Consider the following 25,416-nt stretch of genomic DNA (forward strand, 5'->3'; position numbering starts at 1 on the left):
GTAGAGTAGGATGGATCAAACCGATGCATGACCAATAGAGTTTTTGTCTTATTCTTGGTAGTAGCTTTCCAGATTTTGTTGAGAGTGTTGATTGTGATCCATGTCTGGCCAATACATGCATTACACAATGCAAATGATAATAGCACATTCCAAAAATTCCCCCCCCCCAAAAAATCTTGAAATGTTTGTTTCTTTGAAAAGTCACCAACAATATTAGTTGGTATTTATTGGTAATCATTAGTAGTTCAGACGTGTATATATATATATATATATATATATATATATATATATATATATATATATATATATATATATATGTATACATATATATTACAATGATTGTAGTTCGTAATATAATAATAAAAATAAAATGAATCCCAAACAAGGGTGATGTCGAACCCCTCCCTCCTTCCCTCCCACCCCGAAAAAACAAAAACAAATAGAAAATTTAAAATAATCATGAAAGGGCGAAAATATTTAGTTCCAATAAAAAATAATTGTCCCATTCAGCAACAAGAACAACAACAACAAAGATGGGATCGCGGTCGTCTTTTCTGGTAACATGACTGGCCCGTTGATATCGGCGAACCAAAAACGTATGAAAAATATCGGCACATCTTGACGTCTTCACGCGCTTATCTAAAACAGAAAAAAAAAAAAAAGATGATATTAGCTGAAAGAATTATTTTCATAAATGTGATGGGAGTCTTAAAGAGCTAGGGTTAGGGTTAGTCTTAAATACAAGTTTCGATCGATGCTGAGAGAGGATCATCCAATCATTCAAAACTCTCTTCTTTTCACATATTTACATAAGTCTTTGGAAGCATACAATAGAGCCAGTCCAAAAATAAAGCTTTCAGTTTTTTTTTTTAATTTAAAAAGTTGAAGAGTTATGAAGACGAGAGTAGTACCATTAAAACGAGCAACCTTTTCTGCTCTAGTCACCACCATTCTCAATGCACTTTTGCCAGGAATTCAATGATGCATCTCTACTTCTGATGCACGTCCACAACAGAGGTTGCTTTCTAAGTCTCACATCGTCAATATCTGCAACAGAGAGATTAAATCTTCAGGACATGAATGCATAAGTTCAGTTATCATAACAATACAGTTTGCAATCCCGTTTGAGCGGAATAAAACAAATAGGAGCTATTACTTTTGGAATGCCCTTGCACAATCAAGGATGTGGTTCCAGAGATCACCATCATGAGGTTTTGCATGGCACTACCTCAAAATAATATTAAATCTGGACAATATAGGTAGACTAGCAGGGTGACCCGGGATTGAATGATGATTGACAAATGTTTCACACTCACATATTTTTATTGTCATTGAAATTGGTAAAATCGACCATTTTTCAATCAAATCGATCGAGTGCCTGCTCCAGTTGGGAACGCATCATGGTGCACCGGGAGGAAACTCACATGCAGTGATTTAGTCCACAATACAATACACTGTAGTCTACATTGCACTGTAGATGTTTTATAAAATTATTTTTATATATATATGGCTTGAAGTTTAAAATGCAAAAGTCAAGTATCATACTTCAATTGTGCTCTAATCAGAAACATTAATTTTGAATGTGCCCCTGTTATATCAAAGGACCTACTGTTGATTTTATATGCCTGGCTTTACTGGTTGTGCAGTGATAATGGCTTGAATTAAAGTTTAAAATGCAAAAATCAAGTATCATACTTCAATTGTGATCTAAACAGAAACATTAATTTCGAATGTGCCCCTGTCATATCAAAGAACCTACTGTTGAGCCTTTCAACTTGTGTGGTAATAAAATTTCTCAAATGCACTTGTGATGTTAGGCTGTGTAAAATGTTAACTTCGGTCAAAATTGCCTGTTCCTTTTTTCATCGGATTTTTTTGATTATCAATTATCAAGACTTATCAAAGACATTCCGATACAAAACCTATGCACATAAGTACCTTTATGTGAAATTTCATAAAATCGGCCCAGCCGTTTTCAAGTCCATAGGGAACTCGCACACACAGACAAAGTTCCTTATACATAATAGTGGAGATGTTGGAAGAATGGATTATACTTTCTAGTCAAGGCGAGAGTGTTACCGAATATATGACCCACTTGTTCAACCTAAAATTATATGGAGCTAACCTGGGTGCCTGACGTTGCCCGGGTGTTTGGAGGTGTGTGTTGAGCAAAACAAAAGTGATAGTAGGTAGACAGGCTCGAACTTGTACCACGAAGGAGGAAAAGAAAGTGAAAAAAAATACTTGACACGTTAACTGTTGTGCCCATTGCCACACCGGAAGTGACATAGGTTTAAATTAAGGCTAGACAATCGAAAAGAGGCGATGACTTTCGAAAATATCGGCGAAAAAAGCGACCCCTCCCTGAAGAAAAGTGTCCAGTTAATGTTTTTAGCCAATTTTTTGGTATTTATCATCCGAAGGGTCGAGCTTCAAAATGATACCAATCTCGTGAAAATCCGTCACCTCTGTCGAAAGTTTTAGGCAGACATACATACATTTAAACAGACTGGTGAGATTTTTATTATAGATGATATCACAAAGAAAAACAAAATAAAATGACATCACAAAAATAGATAACCACACAAACAAAACCAATTAGTCTCCTCCCTTAAGATTCTCATCCACAAATATCTGTGGGCTTAAAAGTAACTTAGATGGTGTTGTCTTTTCTCGGAGTAAACTCCTCAGATATCTTAGCATTAAGTAAAACCAACATACGCTCCTCAATCCTCCCTAATTGCTTTAACGTGACAGGATACTCCTCACTCTGTCGTAAGGATTCGGACAGATATATACACAGATTAGAGTCTATATCATAGCACACACATGTTGACAAAAGAGCATAATCTAATGATCAGGTCTTATATGTGCTTTATAGTCTTTCTTGTTAATTATATTTTCTCTACTGTTCTCTCTCGGCTCAGAACTGTACCCTAATCGATTCTCTGACAGTATAGATACAGCAGTCTCCTTAGATATTGATGCCCAAGTACATGTGTTTGGTGACTTTAATGTCCACCATAGCAATTGAGTTGGCTTCTCAAGTTACATAGATGTAGCCGGTCACTTCACTCATAGTTTCTCTATAGTTTATTCCCTTACACAGAGAGCCATGTTCCCAACCTGGTCCCAGATTTTGAAAATCAGGAAGCTCCAGTTCTAGATCTATACTTAATCACTAGGGCTGTATCAACAGAATATTCTTTACATTCTTTTGACTCTCGGGTATATATCCGACAGAGTTCAACACACTTAATCAACCGAGAACCACACCAGTCTATATAAAAAGATATAAGAAATTAACAGATATATATACTCAAGAGTCAAAACAATGAAAAGAATATGCTGTTGTCACAGCTCTACTAATCACAGCACCACAGGATTATATGACAAATGTCCATAGCCCACTTGAGAACACCGATCACCTTGTGATATCAATAGATATCAGTCTTAATTCCCAATCCTAAATTGAGGAGCTGTTGTTCAAAATGACAACGTACTTCAAAAAGATAGACTCAATTGCACGTCCACTATTCAGGGCCCATAAATGGATAATATTACTTGATCATTGTGAACAGTTTCATTAAGTGGCCAGAAATTGTTGAATACAGACATCAGACTGCAACAAATACAATAACTGTACCCCGTCCTTGAATTTGTGAAGCAGTACAGAATGCTGATCACCTTTTGATACTGGTAAATATCACTTTTAATTCCCCATCCCAAATTGAGGAGCTGTTGCTCAAAATGACAACGTTCTTCAAAAATACTATAGCAAGCTCAATTCTCTCCACTGGTTCACTTCAACTTGTGCAGCTGCCCTTGTGCAAAGGCAGCAGGTGTGAGTAGTTTTCTAGCATGGTAGAGGGGATCTATCTTCTTTGCAGCAGCCTTTGTGATGTTTTAAATGTATTTGTTCCAGTTCATGTTGTCTGTGAATGTTAAGCAGAGGAATTTGAAGGAAGAGCTCTCAGGTAGGGTGTTATTAGTCATGGCTATCAGTGTTACATGAGAAGGGGACAGACCCCAGTAATTAAATAGATAAGTTTGAAAATGATATTTGGAAAAGGATAGAATCGAACCCAGTAGGCAAGATTTAAAAAAAAGATAATAAATATTCAGTTTAGGAATGTAGCGATTGGTCATTGTTTTAGAAACAACTGGATATTAAATATGCCAGTTAAAAGAATGGATAATACAAGTTAGAAATAATGATGAAATAGGTGGGTTATAAATGAAATAATTCATTTAGGAATTTCTTTGTTACCAAACGTGATTAGGGCACGTGTAATTTGAACACATGAGGGAATCACATTGTTGGCCACACTTTGACGTCATAAGGAAAGAGAATTCCCAATATAATGAAAAGGGGTTCGAGTTAGAGTGAGACAGAGTCAGAGAAGAGAGTCAGAGAGTGTCAAGTTGGTCAGGCTGGGAGCTGACGCCCCTTGGAGGTGAAGAGGGGGAAGATGAGACCATGAGCTTGAATTCCTGATTCATCAATCAACCAGCTAGTAGAATAAAGAATCATCATATATTTGTAAACCTTGTCTTCATTGTCATCATTACAACTCAAAGGTTAATGTGTTTTTGTCTATCATTTGTAATCAAACTTTGTGTAAAAAACCTTCAAGTGTTTACTGTTTGTCCTCTCCACCATCATCTTTTCTGCTGGAAATTGAGTGGGCTGGATGTATTTTTTGTTTAGGAGTACACTAAGTTTAGGAGTGGGCTGGATGTATTTTTTGTTTAGGAGTACACTAAGTTAAGGAGTGGGCTGGATGTATTTTTTGTTTAGGAGTTCACTAAGTTTAGGAGTGGGCTGGATGTATTTTTTGTTTAGGAGTTCACTAAGTTTAGGAGTGGGCTGGATGTATTTTTTGTTTAGGAGTACACTAAGTTTAGGAGTGGGCTGGATGTATTTTGTGTTTAGGAGTTCACTAAGTTTAGGAGTGGGCTGAATGTATTTTTTGTTTAGGAGTTCACTAAGTTTAGGAGTGGGCTGGATGTATTTTTTGTTTAGGAGTTCACCACGTTTAGGAGTGGGCTGGATGTATTTTTTGTTTAGGAGTTCACTAAGTTTAGGAGTGGGCTGGATGTATTTTTTGTTTAGGAGTTCACTAAGTTTAGGAGTGGGCTGGATGTATTTTTTGTTTAGGAGTACACTAAGTTTAGGAGTGGGCTGGATGTATTTTTTGTTTAGGAGTACACTAAGTTTAGGAGTGGGCTGGATGTATTTTTTGTTTAGGAGTACACTAAGTTTAGGAGTGGGCTGAATGTATTTTTTGTTTAGGAGTACACTAAGTTTAGGAGTGGGCTGGATGTATTTTTTGTTTAGGAGTACACTAAGTTTAGGAGTGGGCTGGATGTATTTTTTGTTTAGGAGTTCACTAAGTTTAGGAGTGGGCTGGATGTATTTTTTGTTTAGGAGTTCACTAAGTTTAGGAGTGGGCTGGATGTATTTTTTGTTTAGGAGTACACTAAGTTTAGGAGTGGGCTGGATGTATTTTTTGTTTAGGAGTACACTAAGTTTAGGAGTGGGCTGGATGTATTTTTTGTTTAGGAGTTCACTAAGTTTAGGAGTGGGCTGGATGTATTTTTTGTTTAGGAGTTCACTAAGTTTAGGAGTGGGCTGGATGTATTTTGTGTTTAGGAGTTCACTAAGTTTAGGAGTGGGCTGGATGTATTTTTTGTTTAGGAGTTCACTAAGTTTAGGAGTGGGCTGGATGTATTTTTTGTTTAGGAGTTCACTAAGTTTAGGAGTGGGCTGGATGTATTTTTTGTTTAGGAGTTCACTACGTTTAGGAGTGGGCTGGATGTATTTTTTGTTTAGGAGTACACTAAGTTTAGGAGTGGGCTGGATGTATTTTTTGTTTAGGAGTTCACTAAGTTTAGGAGTGGGCTGGATGTATTTTTTGTTTAGGAGTTCACTAAGTTTAGGAGTGGGCTGGATGTATTTTTTGTTTAGGAGTTCACTAAGTTTAGGAGTGGGCTGGATGTATTTTTTGTTTAGGAGTTCACTAAGTTTAGGAGTGGGCTGGATGTATTTTTTGTTTAGGAGTTCACTAAGTTTAGGAGTGGGCTGGATGTATTTTTTGTTTAGGAGTTCACTAAGTTTAGGAGTGGGCTGGATGTATTTTTTGTTTAGGAGTTCACTAAGTTTAGGAGTGGGCTGGATGTATTTTTTGTTTAGGAGTTCACTACGTTTAGGAGTGGGCTGGATGTATTTTTTGTTTAGAAGTACACTAAGTTTAGGAGTGGGCTGGATGTATTTTTTGTTTAGGAGTACACTAAGTTTAGGAGTGGGCTGGATGTATTTTTTGTTTAGGAGTACACTAAGTTTAGGAGTGGGCTGGATGTATTTTTTGTTTAGGAGTTCACTAAGTTTAGGAGTGGGCTGGATGTATTTTTTGTTTAGGAGTTCATTAAGTTTAGGAGTGGGCTGGATGTATTTTTTGTTTAGGAGTTCACTAAGTTTAGGAGTGGGCTGGATGTATTTTTTGTTTAGGAGTACACTAAGTTTAGGAGTGGGCTGGATGTATTTTTTGTTTAGGAGTACACTAAGTTTAGGAGTGGGCTGGATGTATTTTTTGTTTAGGAGTTCACTAAGTTTAGGAGTGGGCTGGATGTATTTTTTGTTTAGGAGTTCACTACGTTTAGGAGTGGGCTGGATGTATTTTTTGTTTAGGAGTACACTAAGTTTAGGAGTGGGCTGGATGTATTTTTTGTTTAGGAGTACACTAATTTTAGGAGTGGGCTGGATGTATTTTTTGTTTAGGAGTACACTAAGTTTAGGAGTGGGCTGGATGTATTTTTTGTTTAGGAGTTCACTAAGTTTAGGAGTGGGCTGAATGTATTTTTTGTTTAGGAGTTCACTAAGTTTAGGAGTGGGCTGGATGTATTTTTTGTTTAGGAGTTCACTAAGTTTAGGAGTGGGCTGGATGTATTTTTTGTTTAGGAGTACACTAAGTTTAGGAGTGGGCTGGATGTATTTTTTGTTTAGGAGTACACTAAGTTTAGGAGTGGGCTGGATGTATTTTTTGTTTAAGAGTACACTAAGTTTAGGAGTGGGCTGGATGTATTTTTTGTTTAGGAGTACACTAAGTTTAGGAGTGGGCTGGATGTATTTTTTGTTTAGGAGTACACTAAGTTTAGGAGTGGGCTGGATGTATTTTTTGTTTAGGAGTTCACTAAGTTTAGGAGTGGGCTGGATGTATTTTTTGTTTAGGAGTTCACTAAGTTTAGGAGTGGGCTGGATGTATTTTTTGTTTAGGAGTTCACTAAGTTTAGGAGTGGGCTGGATGTATTTTTTGTTTAGGAGTACACTAAGTTTAGGAGTGGGCTGAATGTATTTTTTGTTTAGGAGTTCACTAAGTTTAGGAGTGGGCTGGATGTATTTTTTGTTTAGGAGTTCACTAAGTTTAGGAGTGGGCTGGATGTATTTTTTGTTTAGGAGTTCACAAAGTTTAGGAGTGGGCTGGATGTATTTTTTGTTTAGGAGTTCACTAAGTTTAGGAGTGGGCTGGATGTATTTTTTGTTTAGGAGTTCACTAAGTTTAGGAGTGGGCTGGATGTATTTTTTGTTTAGGAGTACACTAAGTTTAGGAGTGGGCTGGATGTATTTTTTGTTTAGGAGTTCACTAAGTTTAGGAGTGGGCTGGATGTATTTTTTGTTTAGGAGTACACTAAGTTTAGGAGTGGGCTGGATGTATTTTTTGTTTAGGAGTTCACTAAGTTTAGGAGTGGGCTGGATGTATTTTTTGTTTAGGAGTTCACCAAGTTTAGGAGTGGGCTGGATGTATTTTTTGTTTAGGAGTTCACTAAGTTTAGGAGTGGGCTGGATGTATTTTTTGTTTAGGAGTTCACTAAGTTTAGGAGTGGGCTGGATGTATTTTTTGTTTAGGAGTTCACTAAGTTTAGGAGTGGGCTGGATGTATTTTTTGTTTAGGAGTTCACTAAGTTTAGGAGTGGGCTGGATGTATTTTTTGTTTAGGAGTTCACTAAGTTTAGGAGTGGGCTGGATGTATTTTTTGTTTAGGAGTTCACTAAGTTTAGGAGTGGGCTGGATGTATTTTTTGTTTAGGAGTTCACTACGTTTAGGAGTGGGCTGGATGTATTTTTTGTTTAGGAGTACACTAAGTTTAGGAGTGGGCTGGATGTATTTTTTGTTTAGGAGTACACTAAGTTTAGGAGTGGGCTGGATGTATTTTTTGTTTAGGAGTACACTAAGTTTAGGAGTGGGCTGGATGTATTTTTTGTTTAGGAGTTCACTAAGTTTAGGAGTGGGCTGAATGTATTTTTTGTTTAGGAGTTCACTAAGTTTAGGAGTGGGCTGAATGTATTTTTTGTTTAGGAGTTCACTAAGTTTAGGAGTGGGCTGGATGTATTTTTTGTTTAGGAGTTTACTAAGTTTAGGAGTGGGCTGGATGTATTTTTTGTTTAGGAGTTCACTAAGTTTAGGAGTGGGCTGAATGTATTTTTTGTTTAGGAGTTCACTAAGTTTAGGAGTGGGCTGGATGTATTTTTTGTTTAGGAGTTCACTAAGTTTAGGAGTGGGCTGGATGTATTTTTTGTTTAGGAGTACACTAAGTTTAGGAGTGGGCTGGATGTATTTTTTGTTTAGGAGTACACTAAGTTTAGGAGTGGGCTGGATGTATTTTTTGTTTAGGAGTACACTAAGTTTAGGAGTGGGCTGGATGTATTTTTTGTTTAGGAGTACACTAAGTTTAGGAGTGGGCTGGATGTATTTTTTGTTTAGGAGTACACTAAGTTTAGGAGTGGGCTGGATGTATTTTTTGTTTAGGAGTACACTAAGTTTAGGAGTGGGCTGGATGTATTTTTTGTTTAGGAGTTCACTAAGTTTAGGAGTGGGCTGGATGTATTTTTTGTTTAGGAGTTCACTAAGTTTAGGAGTGGGCTGGATGTATTTTTTGTTTAGGAGTTCACTAAGTTTAGGAGTGGGCTGGATGTATTTTTTGTTTAGGAGTTCACTAAGTTTAGGAGTGGGCTGGATGTATTTTTTGTTTAGGAGTTCACTAAGTTTAGGAGTGGGCTGGATGTATTTTTTGTTTAGGAGTTCACTAAGTTTAGGAGTGGGCTGGATGTATTTTTTGTTTAGGAGTTCACTAAGTTTAGGAGTGGGCTGGATGTATTTTTTGTTTAGGAGTTCACTAAGTTTAGGAGTGGGCTGGATGTATTTTTTGTTTAGGAGTACACTAAGTTTAGGAGTGGGCTGGATGTATTTTTTGTTTAGGAGTTCACTAAGTTTAGGAGTGGGCTGGATGTATTTTTTGTTTAGGAGTTCACTAAGTTTAGGAGTGGGCTGGATGTATTTTTTGTTTAGGAGTTCACTAAGTTTAGGAGTGGGCTGGATGTATTTTTTGTTTAGGAGTTCACTAAGTTTAGGAGTGGGCTGGATGTATTTTTTGTTTAGGAGTTCACTAAGTTTAGGAGTGGGCTGAATGTATTTTTTGTTTAGGAGTTCACTAAGTTTAGGAGTGGGCTGGATGTATTTTTTGTTTAGGAGTTCACTAAGTTTAGGAGTGGGCTGGATGTATTTTTTGTTTAGGAGTTCACTAAGTTTAGGAGTGGGCTGGATGTATTTTTTGTTTAGGAGTTCACTAAGTTTAGGAGTGGGCTGAATGTATTTTTTGTTTAGGAGTTCACTAAGTTTAGGAGTGGGCTGGATGTATTTTTTGTTTAGGAGTTCACTAAGTTTAGGAGTGGGCTGGATGTATTTTTTGTTTAGGAGTACACTAAGTTTAGGAGTGGGCTGGATGTATTTTTTGTTTAGGAGTACACTAAGTTTAGGAGTGGGCTGGATGTATTTTTTGTTTAGGAGTACACTAAGTTTAGGAGTGGGCTGGATGTATTTTTTGTTTAGGAGTACACTAAGTTTAGGAGTGGGCTGGATGTATTTTTTGTTTAGGAGTTCACTAAGTTTAGGAGTGGGCTGGATGTATTTTTTGTTTAGGAGTTCACCAAGTTTAGGAGTGGGCTGGATGTATTTTTTGTTTAGGAGTTCACCAAGTTTAGGAGTGGGCTGGATGTATTTTTTGTTTAGGAGTTCACCAAGTTTAGGAGTGGGCTGAATGTATTTTTTGTTTAGGAGTACACTAAGTTTAGGAGTGGGCTGAATGTATTTTTTGTTTAGGAGTACACTAAGTTTAGGAGTGGGCTGGATGTATTTTTTGTTTAGGAGTTCACTAAGTTTAGGAGTGGGCTGGATGTATTTTTTGTTTAGGAGTTCACTAAGTTTAGGAGTGGGCTGGATGTATTTTTTGTTTAGGAGTTCACTAAGTTTAGGAGTGGGCTGGATGTATTTTTTGTTTAGGAGTACACTAAGTTTAGGAGTGGGCTGAATGTATTTTTTGTTTAGGAGTTCACTAAGTTTAGGAGTGGGCTGGATGTATTTTTTGTTTAGGAGTTCACTAAGTTTAGGAGTGGGCTTGATGTATTTTTTGTTTAGGAGTTCACAAAGTTTAGGAGTGGGCTGGATGTATTTTTTGTTTAGGAGTTCACTAAGTTTAGGAGTGGGCTGGATGTATTTTTTGTTTAGGAGTTCACCAAGTTTAGGAGTGGGCTGGATGTATTTTTTGTTTAGGAGTTCACTAAGTTTAGGAGTGGGCTGGATGTATTTTTTGTTTAGGAGTTCACCAAGTTTAGGAGTGGGCTGGATGTATTTTTTGTTTAGGAGTTCACTAAGTTTAGGAGTGGGCTGGATGTATTTTTTGTTTAGGAGTTCACCAAGTTTAGGAGTGGGCTGGATGTATTTTTTGTTTAGGAGTTCACTAAGTTTAGGAGTGGGCTGGATGTATTTTTTGTTTAGGAGTTCACTAAGTTTAGGAGTGGGCTGGATGTATTTTTTGTTTAGGAGTTCACTAAGTTTAGGAGTGGGCTGGATGTATTTTTTGTTTAGGAGTACACTAAGTTTAGGAGTGGGCTGGATGTATTTTTTGTTTAGGAGTTCACTAAGTTTAGGTGTGGGCTGGATGTATTTTTTGTTTAGGAGTTCACCAAGTTTAGGAGTGGGCTGAATGTATTTTTTTTTTAGGAGTACACTAAGTTTAGGAGTGGGCTGGATGTATTTTTTGTTTAGGAGTTCACTAAGTTTAGGAGTGGGCTGGATGTATTTTTTGTTTAGGAGTTCACTAAGTTTAGGAGTGGGCTGGATGTATTTTTTGTTTAGGAGTTCACTAAGTTTAGGAGTGGGCTGGATGTATTTTTTGTTTAGGAGTTCACTAAGTTTAGGAGTGGGCTGGATGTATTTTTTGTTTAGGAGTACACTAAGTTTAGGAGTGGGCTGGATGTATTTTTTGTTTAGGAGTTCACTAAGTTTAGGAGTGGGCTGGATGTATTTTTTGTTTAGGAGTACACTAAGTTTAGGAGTGGGCTGGATGTATTTTTTGTTTAGGAGTTCACTAAGTTTAGGAGTGGGCTGGATGTATTTTTTGTTTAGGAGTTCACCAAGTTTAGGAGTGGGCTGGATGTATTTTTTGTTTAGGAGTTCACTAAGTTTAGGAGTGGGCTGGATGTATTTTTTGTTTAGGAGTTCACTAAGTTTAGGAGTGGGCTGGATGTATTTTTTGTTTAGGAGTTCACTAAGTTTAGGAGTGGGCTGGATGTATTTTTTGTTTAGGAGTACACTAAGTTTAGGAGTGGGCTGGATGTATTTTTTGTTTAGGAGTTCACTAAGTTTAGGAGTGGGCTGGATGTATTTTTTGTTTAGGAGTTCACCAAGTTTAGGAGTCGGCTGGATGTATTTTTTGTTTAGGAGTTCACTAAGTTTAGGAGTGGGCTGGATGTATTTTTTGTTTAGGAGTTCACTAAGTTTAGGAGTGGGCTGGATGTATTTTTTGTTTAGGAGTTCATTAAGTTTAGGAGTGGGCTGGATGTATTTTTTGTTTAGGAGTACACTAAGTTCATTAAAGCAGATTCCGTGTAATTTGGCGGACAAGTGAGAAATAGGTTGGAAAGATTTAAACAGATTATCTGCTAGTTAGGAAAAAGACAGAAAGCTGACGAGTGATGTAAAAAAAATCATGACAACACAGCTGTATTTGCAATTTCATACTGACACCTGTGGAATGCTGTTCCGCTTGCCTGTTTCCCTCCCGACTTCAACCTGGATGTCTTCAAGTCCAACACAAACAAATTCTTAATGAACCGCCCCCCCCTAAGTAATGACACCTTACCAATTCTCCAATACTATTGCTACACTATCCCTTTGATTACTGTACACACAATAACCCTTATCCCCGAGTGGCATTGGGCCTTGATAAGTAGTGAACTCCATGTAAAAAAAGAAAAAAGAAAGCTGATGAGGTAAAGAGTTAATGTTTTGTGAAGACGTTTTCACCAGATTCTAAAAATGTTATTACTCTGTTGACTGGACACTAAATTCTCAGCTCAATCCTTAAAGTGGTGTTCAATTTAATATGAGGTGCCTTCAATAAGTTTCCAGACTTTTTTTTTGTATGAGCCTTTTTATTGATAGCACACACATGAAACTCTAGTCCCCTTTAAAGTAATCTCCTCCGACTGCAATGCACTTGTTGTATCGTTCCAACAACTTCTGGAAGGACCTATGGAAGTCCTCTTATATGGGCATGTCAATGACCTTCATCACAGCTTCTTTCATCTCCTCAATTGTCTCATAACGACAACCTCTAAGGTTTTCCTTGTGCTTAGGGAATAACCAAAAGTCACAGGGAGCAAGGTCTGGACTATACGATGGGTGACTTGATACCCATCTTGGTCACATAGTCTGTGACAAGGATGGAGTTGTAGACTGGTGCGTTCGTGCAAATCTTCCACATCTTCAGTTCCCACATCAAACTGTGCACTTATTGTCTCTATAGACACACGACCGTCCTTATCCATGAAATTCTTTATTTGGCCAATCAACTCTGGTGTTCTGACTTTCTTATTACTCCCACACCTCTCATCATTCGTCACAGACCCCCTGCCTTCCTTACGCCACTCAAAAACTAATACTCAATTGATGCGAGATGGTCCAAAAGCAATCTGAAATATTTCATATGTTTCTTTGGCATTTTTCCCAAGTTTAAAACAGAATTTTATTGCATATCGTTCTTCTAAAGTGTCCTCATGTTCCGATTGCATTTTTGAAATTCACCAACTGTGACAATCAAGCTTTAGTAGGGTGTATTTCGACTCCTGCTGTAGCTGTTCATTTGAACCTGAAATCATAAAAATTTGTCAATCATCTCATAAGATGTACAGCAATAACGTACTGAATTTTTAAGAGCCTACGATAATTTTAAATGCCTGTACAAAAAAAGTCTGGAAATTTATTGAAGGCACCTCATAATTAAGCTGCGCATTAAAACGTTTTCCTGCTCAGAACCAAAACTCTAGCAAAATGGAGAAATTTTTTCAGAAAAATTGTACTTACCAAGAATTCGTTGCTCATTCCGAGCAAAGTGTTTTTATACGAACTGATGTAGAGCAATATGTGTTTCCGTTCAATACTTGATCGGAGTTCGTCCATGTTGGTAAATCTCACTTGAACGGGCTTCTTTGATTTTTGTGCGTCCGGCACTGCATACACCCAATTGACATAGTCGTGAACATCTGTGAAGTCGGTCTGAAAAATATTCACCAAAGCAAAAAAGTATTATTTAATTTTGAATATATTTGGAATATATATATATATATATATATATATATATATATATATATATATATATATATATGTATGTATATATATATATACATATGTGTGACACACATATGTATATATATATATATATATATATATATATATATATATATATATATATATATGTATGTGTGTCAGGTCATGTCATATGCTACTGGTACCATGTAACCCAGTACTACCTGCCTCATAGTCGGGTCACCGGCGACTAAACTGGTTCCCCCACCAGACTTGTTTGGTGAGGAGGGCGGCTAGTCTCCCTGGAGGATTAAAAACAAGACCTTCCAAAGGGCGAATGAACTCTTTTTCTGGGTCAACGGCCAACTAGCACCGTGTATATTTGTGTGTGTGTATATGTGTATTGGGGTGGAGAGGGTTCCCGTAAGCCGTGGTGAAGGCCACCTTTCTAGGAGAAGCAAATCTCTGATTTAAAAAACCATAAAGCGGGAGACCAGTACCCGCATTAAGCTGGTCTGCAGTTTAATTTGTTGCTGGCTATCTTGCTCTTGCTTGTTGCTGGATCTCAACATTTTGAACCGAGAGAGAGACTTAGCTGTCGTACAAAGCTAAGACTCTGTAACATCATCTTTGTATAGATACTCCCTCAGGCATTTGGGCTCATGGATTTTAAATGTCTGAGGGAGTGGCACTCGTCTGACAAGACGTTGCAATCATCATCATATATACATATATATATATATATTTGGAATATATATATATATATATATATATATATATATATGTATGTATTAGCGTTGCAATAATTAATCAGAATTGGGAATCGGAAAAATAGACAAATTTGGGGGTATCAGAATCAGTATTGGAATCAAAAAAATTAATGCCTATTTTCTGATGCCAAAACGATTGTCATTTTTTATTTAATTTTGTTTAAAGCAAAATCTTCCATCGCTGGTAATAATGATAAAATAATAAATATTTATTGATCTTAAAATACCAGTAAAGCTAAAATCGATAGATCATCCTCCACAAGTGTATTTTGACGTTTATGAAAATACCTGCATATTTAACATGTGTTTTTTTACAAAAATCGGGGAAAATAACAACTCTATAGTTAAATGATTTGAGATTTATAAAGAATCGAAGTCAGTAATTGTATCGGAAATGGGAATTTTAGTATGGAATCCGGAAAAATATTGGAATCGTCCAATCACTATTATATATATATATATATATATATATATATATATATATATATATATGTATGTATGTATGTATATAAAAAGATTTTTATGGGTACAAAATTTTATAAAGGATTTTAATAACACTCGGGGAAATGCCATTATTGAAATTGAGGATTTTTTTTTTTTTGACGTTTAATCGATAATAAATACTACAAAGTCTGAAAATCTAATCTCCAAAACAAGTATGTAGTTCAAAATTATTTGAACCGAATGAAGGGGGAAAAACATATGAAAAGGGGGATAAAAAGAATTAAATTAACGAAGATATCTTTCGGCCGATTCTTTTCAACTGTAACATCGGCGGATTTAAGAGATAAAAAAAAAATAATATCGAGGTTTAAAGACCAAAATTAACGAATGAGGGGGTGAAATTAATAAATGAAGTTTGGAGAGACGGGGAAACATTCTCAAACTACACCCATAAGTTCTAGATTATGGGTGTGTTCTTTTTGCTTACACAGAGTTGGTTTTCGTAAAATAATCATGACCGCTTCGACAATTTTCAAATGTATTCTCGAGCGGGTTCTGTGTAAAATGGAGAATGCTCCATCCGTGTAACCTCCAGTGCAGACTTGACACGTTAATCAGTGTTCACCAATGGCCGAACTATGAGTATGTAAACGCCCGGATGTTGGCCATTGTTTGTGCCTACGTATCGAAGGGGGGACATGTTGGGAAATATATATATATATATATATATATATATATATATATATATATATATATATATATATATAATGTTAAAAGTTCACGTATGCTTCTATGATAGTGATTTAAAGGTTAAAGCTGACATTGTCTCTAACTCTGCCCTCTTCGGTAGTTTTATTATTATTACATTATTTTTACCGTTTAATTTAATTTCTATTCCATTGTACACATTGAAATCAATTGCGTCTCATTTTTGCCGTTTGAATTAAACGCTTTTACGTTGTAACATTAAAAAAAATATTAATAAAAAAAAAAAATCTTGTTCCACAAACGGCTAAAATAATTCACATGAACTTTTTCGAACATGATTGCTAGGAATGAACGCTGTCCACACTACAAATCTCCAGTTCTTTCAACGGTTTTCTTTTTCTTTTTCATTTCGATACTTTTTTGTGACCAAGTGCGGAGGTACGCTTGAAATATAAAAAATAACAATAAAAATATTAAATACAAAAAGTAACATCGTTTTTCATGCTTCAAAAACCCTTATATGCATGTATATATATATATATATATATATATATATATATATATATATGCATGTATATATATATGTATATATATATATGTATATATATGCATGTATATATATATGCATGTATATATATATATATATGTATATACATGCATGTATATATATATGCATGTATATATATATGCATGTATATATATGTATATATATATGCATGTATATATATATATGTATATATATATGCATGTATATATATATGTATATATATATGCATGTATATATATGTATATATATATGCATATATATATATATATATATATATATATATGCATATATATATATATATATGCATGTATATATATGCATGTATATATGCATTATATGCATGTATATTTATATGTGTATATATATATATTCATATGTACATGTATATATATATATACATGTATATTTATTTGTATATTTATATGTATATATAATATGCATGCATATTTATATGTATATTTATATGTATATATATATATTTATATGTATATATATATATTTATTTGTATGTATATATATATATATATATATATATATATATATATATATATGCATATTTATATGTATATATATATGCATGCATATTTATATATATATATATTTATATGTATGTATATATATATATGCATGCATATTTATATATATATATATTTATATGTATGTATATATATATGCATGCATATTTATATATATATATATATTTATATGTATGTATATATATATGCATGCATATTTATATGTATGTATATATATATATGTGTGTGTGTGTGTGTGTGTGTGTGTGTATGTGATGAGAATATTGGAAACAGTATTCTGACGAGATAGAGTGATAAAAAAGGAACAAACCAAGTTATGTGTTCATCAATGTTTCATCTTTATTGTAAAACTTCTTCTGGGTGAATGAAATCAAGAAAATAAAATACCAGTAAAATATTTAAAAATATATTTTTGATGTAATGAAATGTATGGCTTTGTTCTAGTTCAGGATGAAAAAAAAATCGTTGGGAATTCCAAAAAAATTTTTTTAAAAATACCGTTGTGAAAGAGAGTAAGATATTTTAACGTTATATAGCCGTTAACATATTTAAAAAGATATGATGTAATTTATAATCTTTTTGGAATAAATATGTCTGTTATAATTCAAATATGGATGTGTAACTGAAATGAAATGAGTGTATTTTTGTTATGTAATTTATTCACTCATTATATGTATTAATTGTGGTGTTTCTATGGCGTGAGAGATTTAACCTGTGTGTAAAGTTAAATTATGCTCTTTTAATTGAAGTTTACTTATTAATGGCGATAAATTATAGAAACTTCCATGTTGTTTAATTGTGTTTTAATTTGCGAAAAGCAGTAATTCAAGAAGTCTCCATCGTGCTTTATCTCCATCTATAATATAAATATCACCTGTCTGTTTAAATGTATGTATGTATGAATGAATTAATGTATGTATGTATGTTTGTTTGTCTCGCAAAAACTTTTGACAGAGGTGATGGATTTTCACAAGATTGGTAATATTTAGAAGCTCAACCCTTCGGACGACAAATATAAAAAAATTGACCAAAAACATTAATTCCTTCAACCTCAACTGAGCACTTTTCTACAAGAAGGGGGTCGCTTTTATTGCCAATATTCACTTCCGGTTTAACGATGGGCACAGCAGCTAACATGTCACTTTTTTTTTTTTTTTTCACTTTCTTTTCCTCTTTCGTGGTATGGGTTCGTGACTATCTGCCTACTCACACTTTCTTTTTTTTTTTGCGCTTGCAATTTTCCTTCTTTTTTTTTTTTGCTCAACCAATACCCTTACACACACCTCCACTTTCTTTTCCACCTTCGTGTCACGGGTTTGAGCCTGCCTGCATACTAGAACTTTTTTTTTTTTTCTCAATACACACCTACAAACACCCGGGCAACGCCGGGTACCCAGGCTAGTATATAATAAAAATGACTGCCGAAATTCCCCTCTGGACTAAAGTATTGTAGGTTTGCAACAACAGATGCCACATACAAATTCAATATATCTACCCTGACAGCCACTAGCTTATGTAGGTTACGAACACCATTTTTGTTACAGTCATGATAATAAAATGCTACATTGCATCCTATGAGCAACGCCATCACAATCGCAACATCTTTAAAGGAAGGAATTCCTATTTTTCTCTCTAAATATTTACTACTACGACTCCTACCAGTTGTCACTGGTATAAATTCTACACGTTCCACAGATTCTGTGATTTCACCAACCGTAACTGGCTTATAGATACATAGATATAACATAACCTCTACAATTTCCGATTCATACATAATAAAGGCTCCCTTTCCATAGTCCATCCATTCTAATTCGGAGAGATCTGAAAATTCTCATATTCCAGAATCAAGTTCTTTGCTTTATAAAAAAACAGTTACTAACATTTAAAATATGGTGTCACTTAGATACATATTATTTCGCCTGGAGTCTTCATTTAATGCATAGGTAATGTAAGGCATGTAAGATTTAAAAATACAACGAATGTTGAATAACCCATTTATTTGCTTTCTTCTACAAAGTTTAAAACATGCAATCCACTATAAGAATCTCCTTCGTCATCGTCTTCATCAACTAACAAAATTACATTTCTTTTACCTCTACACACACTATGTGTAGATTGGTGATTTTTACGGAAGTGTATTTGTTAATCCTTTTAGCTTTTCTATGCGATTTGACTACATTTATACATTTTCCGATATTATAGAAATTGATTATTGCATGTAAAATTGTCACCAAAAAATGATTATTGCATGTAAAATTGCCACCAAAAATTGATTTTTGCATGTAAAATTGCCACCAAAAATTGATTATTGCATGTAAAATTGCCACCAAAAATTGATTATTGCATGTAAAATTGCCACCAAAAATTGATTATTGCATGTAAAATTGCCACCAAAAATTGATTATTGCATGTAAAATTGCCACCAAAAATTGATTATTGCATATAAAATTGCCACCAAAAATTGATTATTGCATGTAAAATTGCCACTAAAAATTGATTATTGCATGTAAAATTGCCACCAAAAATTGATTATTGCATGTAAAATTGCCACTAAAAATTGATTATTGCATGTAAAATTGTCACCAAAAATTGATTATTGCATGTAAAATTGCCACTAAAAATTGATTATTGCATGTAAAATTGCCACTAAAAATTGATTATTGCATGTAAAATTGCCACTAAAAATTGATTATTGCATGTAAAATTGCCACTAAAAATTGATTATTGCATGTAAAATTGTCACCAAAAAAAGATTATGCTTTCCACGTGCATGCGTTGTATGCCTTATGGACAAACCATTTGTCAGCAACAGTTTTACATGTGTTATTCGTTTTACAGATTACCCGAAAACCTATACATGTTGTGAAATGGTGAATGTGAAAGGTGGAGAGAAACAATCACTTAAACTTGTAAAATTCTGAATGCACATATTATTGTGCCATGAAAAAAAGATGTCTGGTTATGAGAGAAATGTCTGGTGTATATGATTTTCGATTATTTATCCTGGAAAATATTTGTGTGGCTTTTCATGTAGAGCAATATGTGTTTCCGTTCGATACTTGATCGGAGTTCGTCCATGTTGGTAAATCTCACTTGAACATGCTGCAATGAATAAGAGAATAATGCACTTAGAGAATTGCTATTTTTTATACTTCTTTTATGTTCACTGAGCCTTTTTTCCAATTTACGCTGAGTTTCACCAACGTATTTATGATGGCAATTATGGCAAGGAATAGTGTATATACCTCCATCGGAAACTGGTTTGTTATGGAGATGTTTCGTAGTTTTTAATATATGTCTTATGGTTAGTGATGTGGTTTGTATGATAGGAATTTTTAGTTTGTTTAGCGTGTTACAGATTATTGTATTATTGGTGTATGTAGGTAAAAGATGTCTGTTTATGAGAGAAAGGTCTGGTGTGTATGATTTTTTATTATTATTTATTCTGGAAAATATTTGTGTGGCTTTTCACTTAGCATTTAATATGAAATATGTGGGATATTGCAAGGTTTTCAAAGTATTTGTGAGGTATTTGAATTCTTCGTCCAGATATTCTGAATGCAACCAATTGTTTTTATTTTGTTATTATGGTGTGAATAGAAATGTACATAATCATTTTTGTGTGTAGTTTTGTGGTGAACATTGAAGGATATTTTATGATTGGATTTTATAATAATTATGTCTAGAAAATGTAATGATTGTTTTCTGTTTCGTAAGTGAACTTCATGGAGGGTTCGACTGAGTTCAAATTATCTATGTGCATGTTTCCAGGAAGAAAAATTAAAATGTCGTCAATATATCTAAAATATTCTATATTTGTGTTGTATAATAAGGGGACAGGCTGAAGAAATCGGAGAGGCAAGCCAAGAACGTGATATGAGGGTCACGTTTCAACCATGACAACATGGAATGTCGCACGAGCGTCACCTGAGCTAGTGACACACATTTTGGAACGCGGTTATGTTTCAAGGCCAAACAAACAAAAGGAAATTGGCCTACAATCGAAAATAATAACGTCAACAAATATTTCATAACCAGATCGGAATGCAATTGACATTCGCAGCTGGCTAGAGAAACGTGACCGATATCAATATAAACAAAGATGTTTTGGTTTTCAAATGAGAGAAGCGGCCGACGCGGTGAGATCAAGTCTGTCATCTGTCAACACCCCCCCCCCCCCCCGCCACGCCACCTATCTCTAACAACACTCGCTCTCCTCGCTAGTGGAGTCAATGACAACCGACACAAAAGTGTAAAGAAAGATTGTTGAAAATAAACTCGGGTTCTTTTGTAAACAGTCGAGTCTTTTAGTTGTCATTCAAAATATACACTCGTCGGTAAACTTGTCCGGCGACCATTTTGTCCATGCAATTATATAGACTGAGTGCACACAACGCATCATTTGGAGATAATCTAAATTTGAAAGGACCAGATTCTAGGAATTCTAAGAAAAGGCAGTCTAATATTCCACTGAGAGGAAAGACCGAAATTTTGTTTGTAGAAATTGTTATTGAATTGAAAATAAGTCATGTCAGTTATAAGTCTAATGATTGGTATCGGGAGGAAACGGTAATTTAATGTTGATTTTCTTTTTTTAAGCGTGTATGGAGTAAATTTAAACATTTTTAATGGGGACATTAGTATATAATGATGTTATATCTAAAATGTGTATAGTTTTGTTATGTATATTAATGTTTTTTATCTTATTGAGTAAATCGCTAAAGTTCTTTACATGGACTGCAAAATCTGAATGCACGTAGGAAGAAACCAATTATCATACCTGTTTTTTTTTTTTGTTACTAGCAGTTCTGCCAGGTTTTGCTCTGGCCCTATGTACTGTTCATAACTTTATGTGCATATGTGTATATATATATATATATATATATATATATATATATATATATATATGTATATATATATATATATATATATATATATATGTATATATATATGTATATATATATATATATATATATATATATATATGTATATATATATATATATGTATGTATATATATGTATATATATATATATATATGTATGTATATATATATATATATATGTATATATATATATATATATATATATGTATATATATATATATATATATATGTATGTATATATATATATATATATGTATGTATATATATATATATATATATATATATATGTATGTATATATATATATATGTATGTATATATATATATATATATATATATATATATATATGTATGTACATACATATATATATATATATATATATATATATATATATATATATATGTATGTACATACATATATATATATATATATATATATATATATATATATGTATATATATATATATATATATATATATATATATATATATATATATATTAAAAAGTCTGACTTATATCTAAAATTTCAAGTGTTTAGACCAAAAATTAGCGGAGGAGTTTGGTAGAGTCTGCAAAGGTCAACTCTTTTAACTTTGACCTCTTGCCAGCCAAATATTCGCCCCAAAGCTGATTAAAAAGCTTGCTGCGTGTCTGAATACCCTTTATGTAAAAATTCAAATGTTTAGGCCCCAAATTTGCTGAATAGTTTGCTAATGACCACAAAGGTCAAATCTTTTGAACTTTGACCCTTTGGTAGCCAAATTTTCGGTCAAACACCAATTAAAAATCTTGCCCTATGTCAATGCATTTTATGTAAAATTTCAAATGTTTAGACTAAAAATTGGCTGAGAGGTCAATTTTTTTAAAATTTGGACCCCAATTTTGACTCCTTAACATTTATTGTTTTGGGTTCAAATCAAGTTAAAACGTTTGAGCCATGTCCAAGGAACCTACATGCAAATTTTCAAGTGTTTAGACCCAAAATTGGCAGAGGAGTTTGGTAGAGTTTTCAAAGTTCAAATTGTTGAACTTTGACTCCTTGACAGCTAAATTTCCGTCCGAACACTGATTAAAAAGATTTTCCCAAATCTCAATAATCCTTATGTCAAATCTCGAGTCTGTAGACCGAAAATTGACACAGTTATTTGGTAGGGAAGTTTACACAGACAGACACACTCAGACATTTTCACTTTTATATATAGATAGATAGATTATGGTGTGAGTAGAAATGGATGCTATCACTTTTGTGTGTAGTTTTGCAGTGAACTTTGAAGGATATTCATTATTGGATTTTATAATAATTATGTTTAGAAAAGGTAATGAATGTTTGTTTTCTATTTCGTTTATTCTGTTTCATTCAGGTGAACTTTATAGAAGGTTTGACTGAGTCTAATTTGTCTTTAATGTTATCTATGTGCATGTTTCCAGGAAGAAAAATTAAAATGCCATCAATATATCTAAAATATTGTGTGTTTGGAGATAATCTAAACTTGAAAGGACCAGATTCTAGGAATTCTTAGAAAAGGCAGTCTAATATTCCACCAAGAGCGTTACCTGCAGGAAGACCGGAATTTTGCTTGTAGAAATTGTTATTGAATTCAAAAGAAGTGTGGTCAGTTATAAGTCTAATATGTTTTTAAAGGTGTCAGGAGGAAACGGTAAGTTAATGTTTGATTTTTTTTAGGTGTTTATGGAGTAAATTTAAACATTTTTTAATGGGAACATTAGTGTATAATAATGTTATATCTAAGCTGTGTATAGTTTTGTTATGTATGTTAATGTTTTTTATCTTGTTGAGTAAATCTCCGGAATTCTTTATGTAGGAGGTGCTAATAGTGCGCAGTAGTGGAGTCAAGATGTTGGATATGGCACATGCAATTTTGTTTGTTGAACTACCGATGCCAGATATTATGGGATATCCGGTTTGTGAGTTTTGGGGAGACCATATAATGACGGAATATTGGGGTAGTATTCAACCTGTGAAGTTCAAGTTTTGTTGTTTTTTATAAGTTTTTTTAAAAGATTCATTGAAAGTTTCAATACTTCTATTTACTGCATTTAATTCAGTGTTGGTGTATGTGTCTTTGTCTGCCAACAGTGCAGAAAATTTCTCCAGATATGTGTCTTTTTCCATTATTATTCTACCACCACCACCTTTATCGGCTGGTGATATAATTATGTTCTTGTTATTTGTTAGGTGTTTCAAGGCATCAATGTATTTCTTTAGTAGTACAATATCATAGAACTGAGTAGCTCGACTGAAATGACATCCCATATGAAACCTTTTTTAAAATCCGTATCTTCATGTTTGCAGTTATTCAAAAATGTGTTGGTAGTAATATTCAAATGTATGTCAGTTGCGAATTTTATTCCAAAACTGAGGGCTTCAGTTTCGATGTTTGAGAGTTCTTTAGCAGCAAGATTTTGTATTAGATCCGGGCGTCCTATGGTTCTCCATTTGCTGTTTGAGATTAATTTTGTGAATTTATTATCCAGTTTGAAAATATGGTGGATGTTGAATCCTTGAACTGTTTTGTTTATATTTGTGAAAGATTTGTGTATCATTGTGTGATTCTGTTGTAAGTCGATAGCTAATGTTTGGGCTTCATGCAATGAATAGAAACGTTGCCATTTTAAAAAATCCACTGAACAAAATAAATATTTCTAAATATAATCAGGGAAAATATAGTGTAAATATTTCAAATATTTAAATGTGCTTTTGGGTATAATTTTTTCTTGTATACACTTAAGCAGAAAAGTTTTCCTGTTGTTGTGGGAGTTGGCAGCGATTTTTTTTTCTTTTTTTTTACGTAGGCATAACCACTTATCAAGGCCCAGAGACCACTTGAGGATAAGGGTTAAGAGTGTACAGTAGTCAGTTGAACAATATAGTAATCTTTAGTAATGGAAATTTGGTAAATTTGTTAACTTAAGTGGAACGGCTCATCAAGAACTTGTTTACGTTGGACTTGAAGACAATCAAATTGTAGTCAGCTGGAAAGCAGGAAAATGGAAGACAGTTCCACAGGTGCGCAGTTCTAAGAAAGAAACTTTGTTCATGGAATGTACGTTTAGGTTTGACTTCTTCAGGTGTATTTTCGCATCTTTTGCTTAAAAGTTTGGTGTTCCATTTTAGCAGAATGATGAGAATAATGGAAATAGTATTCCAACAAGATAGAGAGGTAAAAAAAGGAACAAACCAAGTTATGTGTTCATCGTTTCGTCTGTATTGTAAGACTTCTTCTGGATGAACAAAACTAAGGAAATAAAATATCAGCACAATATTTGAAAATATATTTTTGCTGTAATGAAATGCATGACTTTATTGTGCTATTTCAGAACAAAAAAATCATTGGGAATTCAAAAATGGTACATTTTGAAAGAGTAAGATTTCTCTCTCTCTCTCTCTCTCTCTCTCTCTCTCTCTCTCTATATATATATATATATATATATATATATATATATACTCCTATTTTGTTTTAATTTTCTTATCACTTTGTTTTTCTTGGGGATGGGGCATTCTACCAGATCTCAAACATTCTCCCATTAGTTTAGTTACTCCAACCGGGAGATCTTTTTAAGATTCTAATCGTCCCTTTAAGTGCTATTGTTTGTATTTCTTTTGCACTTGGTTCACCGGTTACATTCGCCAGATAGTTGTTGAAATTCTTTTTCCATGACTTGTATGATTGATACTTTCTTAAAATTCTAGGTTTTTTTCATGTCGTACATAAGTATTTTGTTATTTTCTCCCTTTCTGCTCTGTTAAGGCCAGCATCGTTAGCGACGCTTACTTCAACTAGGGTTGCTACTTTCTCCTTCTTGTCCCATATCACTATGTCAGGCTTAACAGCCCCATTTTCTAGGTATGTACCCATAGGAATTTCG

At 34.0% G+C, this 25,416-nt stretch overlaps 1 protein-coding gene across 3 annotated transcripts in view; it reads right to left on the reverse strand.

The window, feature by feature from the left end:
- Positions 1 to 442: 442 nt before the first annotated feature.
- The window catches only part of LOC145269510 (inositol polyphosphate 5-phosphatase K-like), a 300,729-nt gene continuing 275,755 nt past the window's right edge, over positions 443 to 25,416 (reverse strand). For all 3 annotated transcript variants that reach the window (XM_080125252.1, XM_080125250.1, XM_080125251.1), the window contains exons 11-12: positions 13,421 to 13,612; positions 443 to 639 (exon numbers count right to left, since the gene is read on the reverse strand). In XM_080125252.1, the coding sequence (XP_079981378.1) occupies positions 628 to 639; positions 13,421 to 13,612 (204 nt within the window). In that variant the 3' untranslated portion in view covers positions 443 to 627. The remainder of the gene's footprint in view (positions 640 to 13,420; positions 13,613 to 25,416) is intronic.

The sequence above is a fragment of the Euprymna scolopes genome, chromosome 45 (genome assembly GCF_053919585.1).
Source record: "Euprymna scolopes isolate OS-2025 chromosome 45, ASM5391958v1, whole genome shotgun sequence".
Lineage (NCBI taxonomy): Eukaryota > Metazoa > Mollusca > Cephalopoda > Sepiida > Sepiolidae > Euprymna > Euprymna scolopes.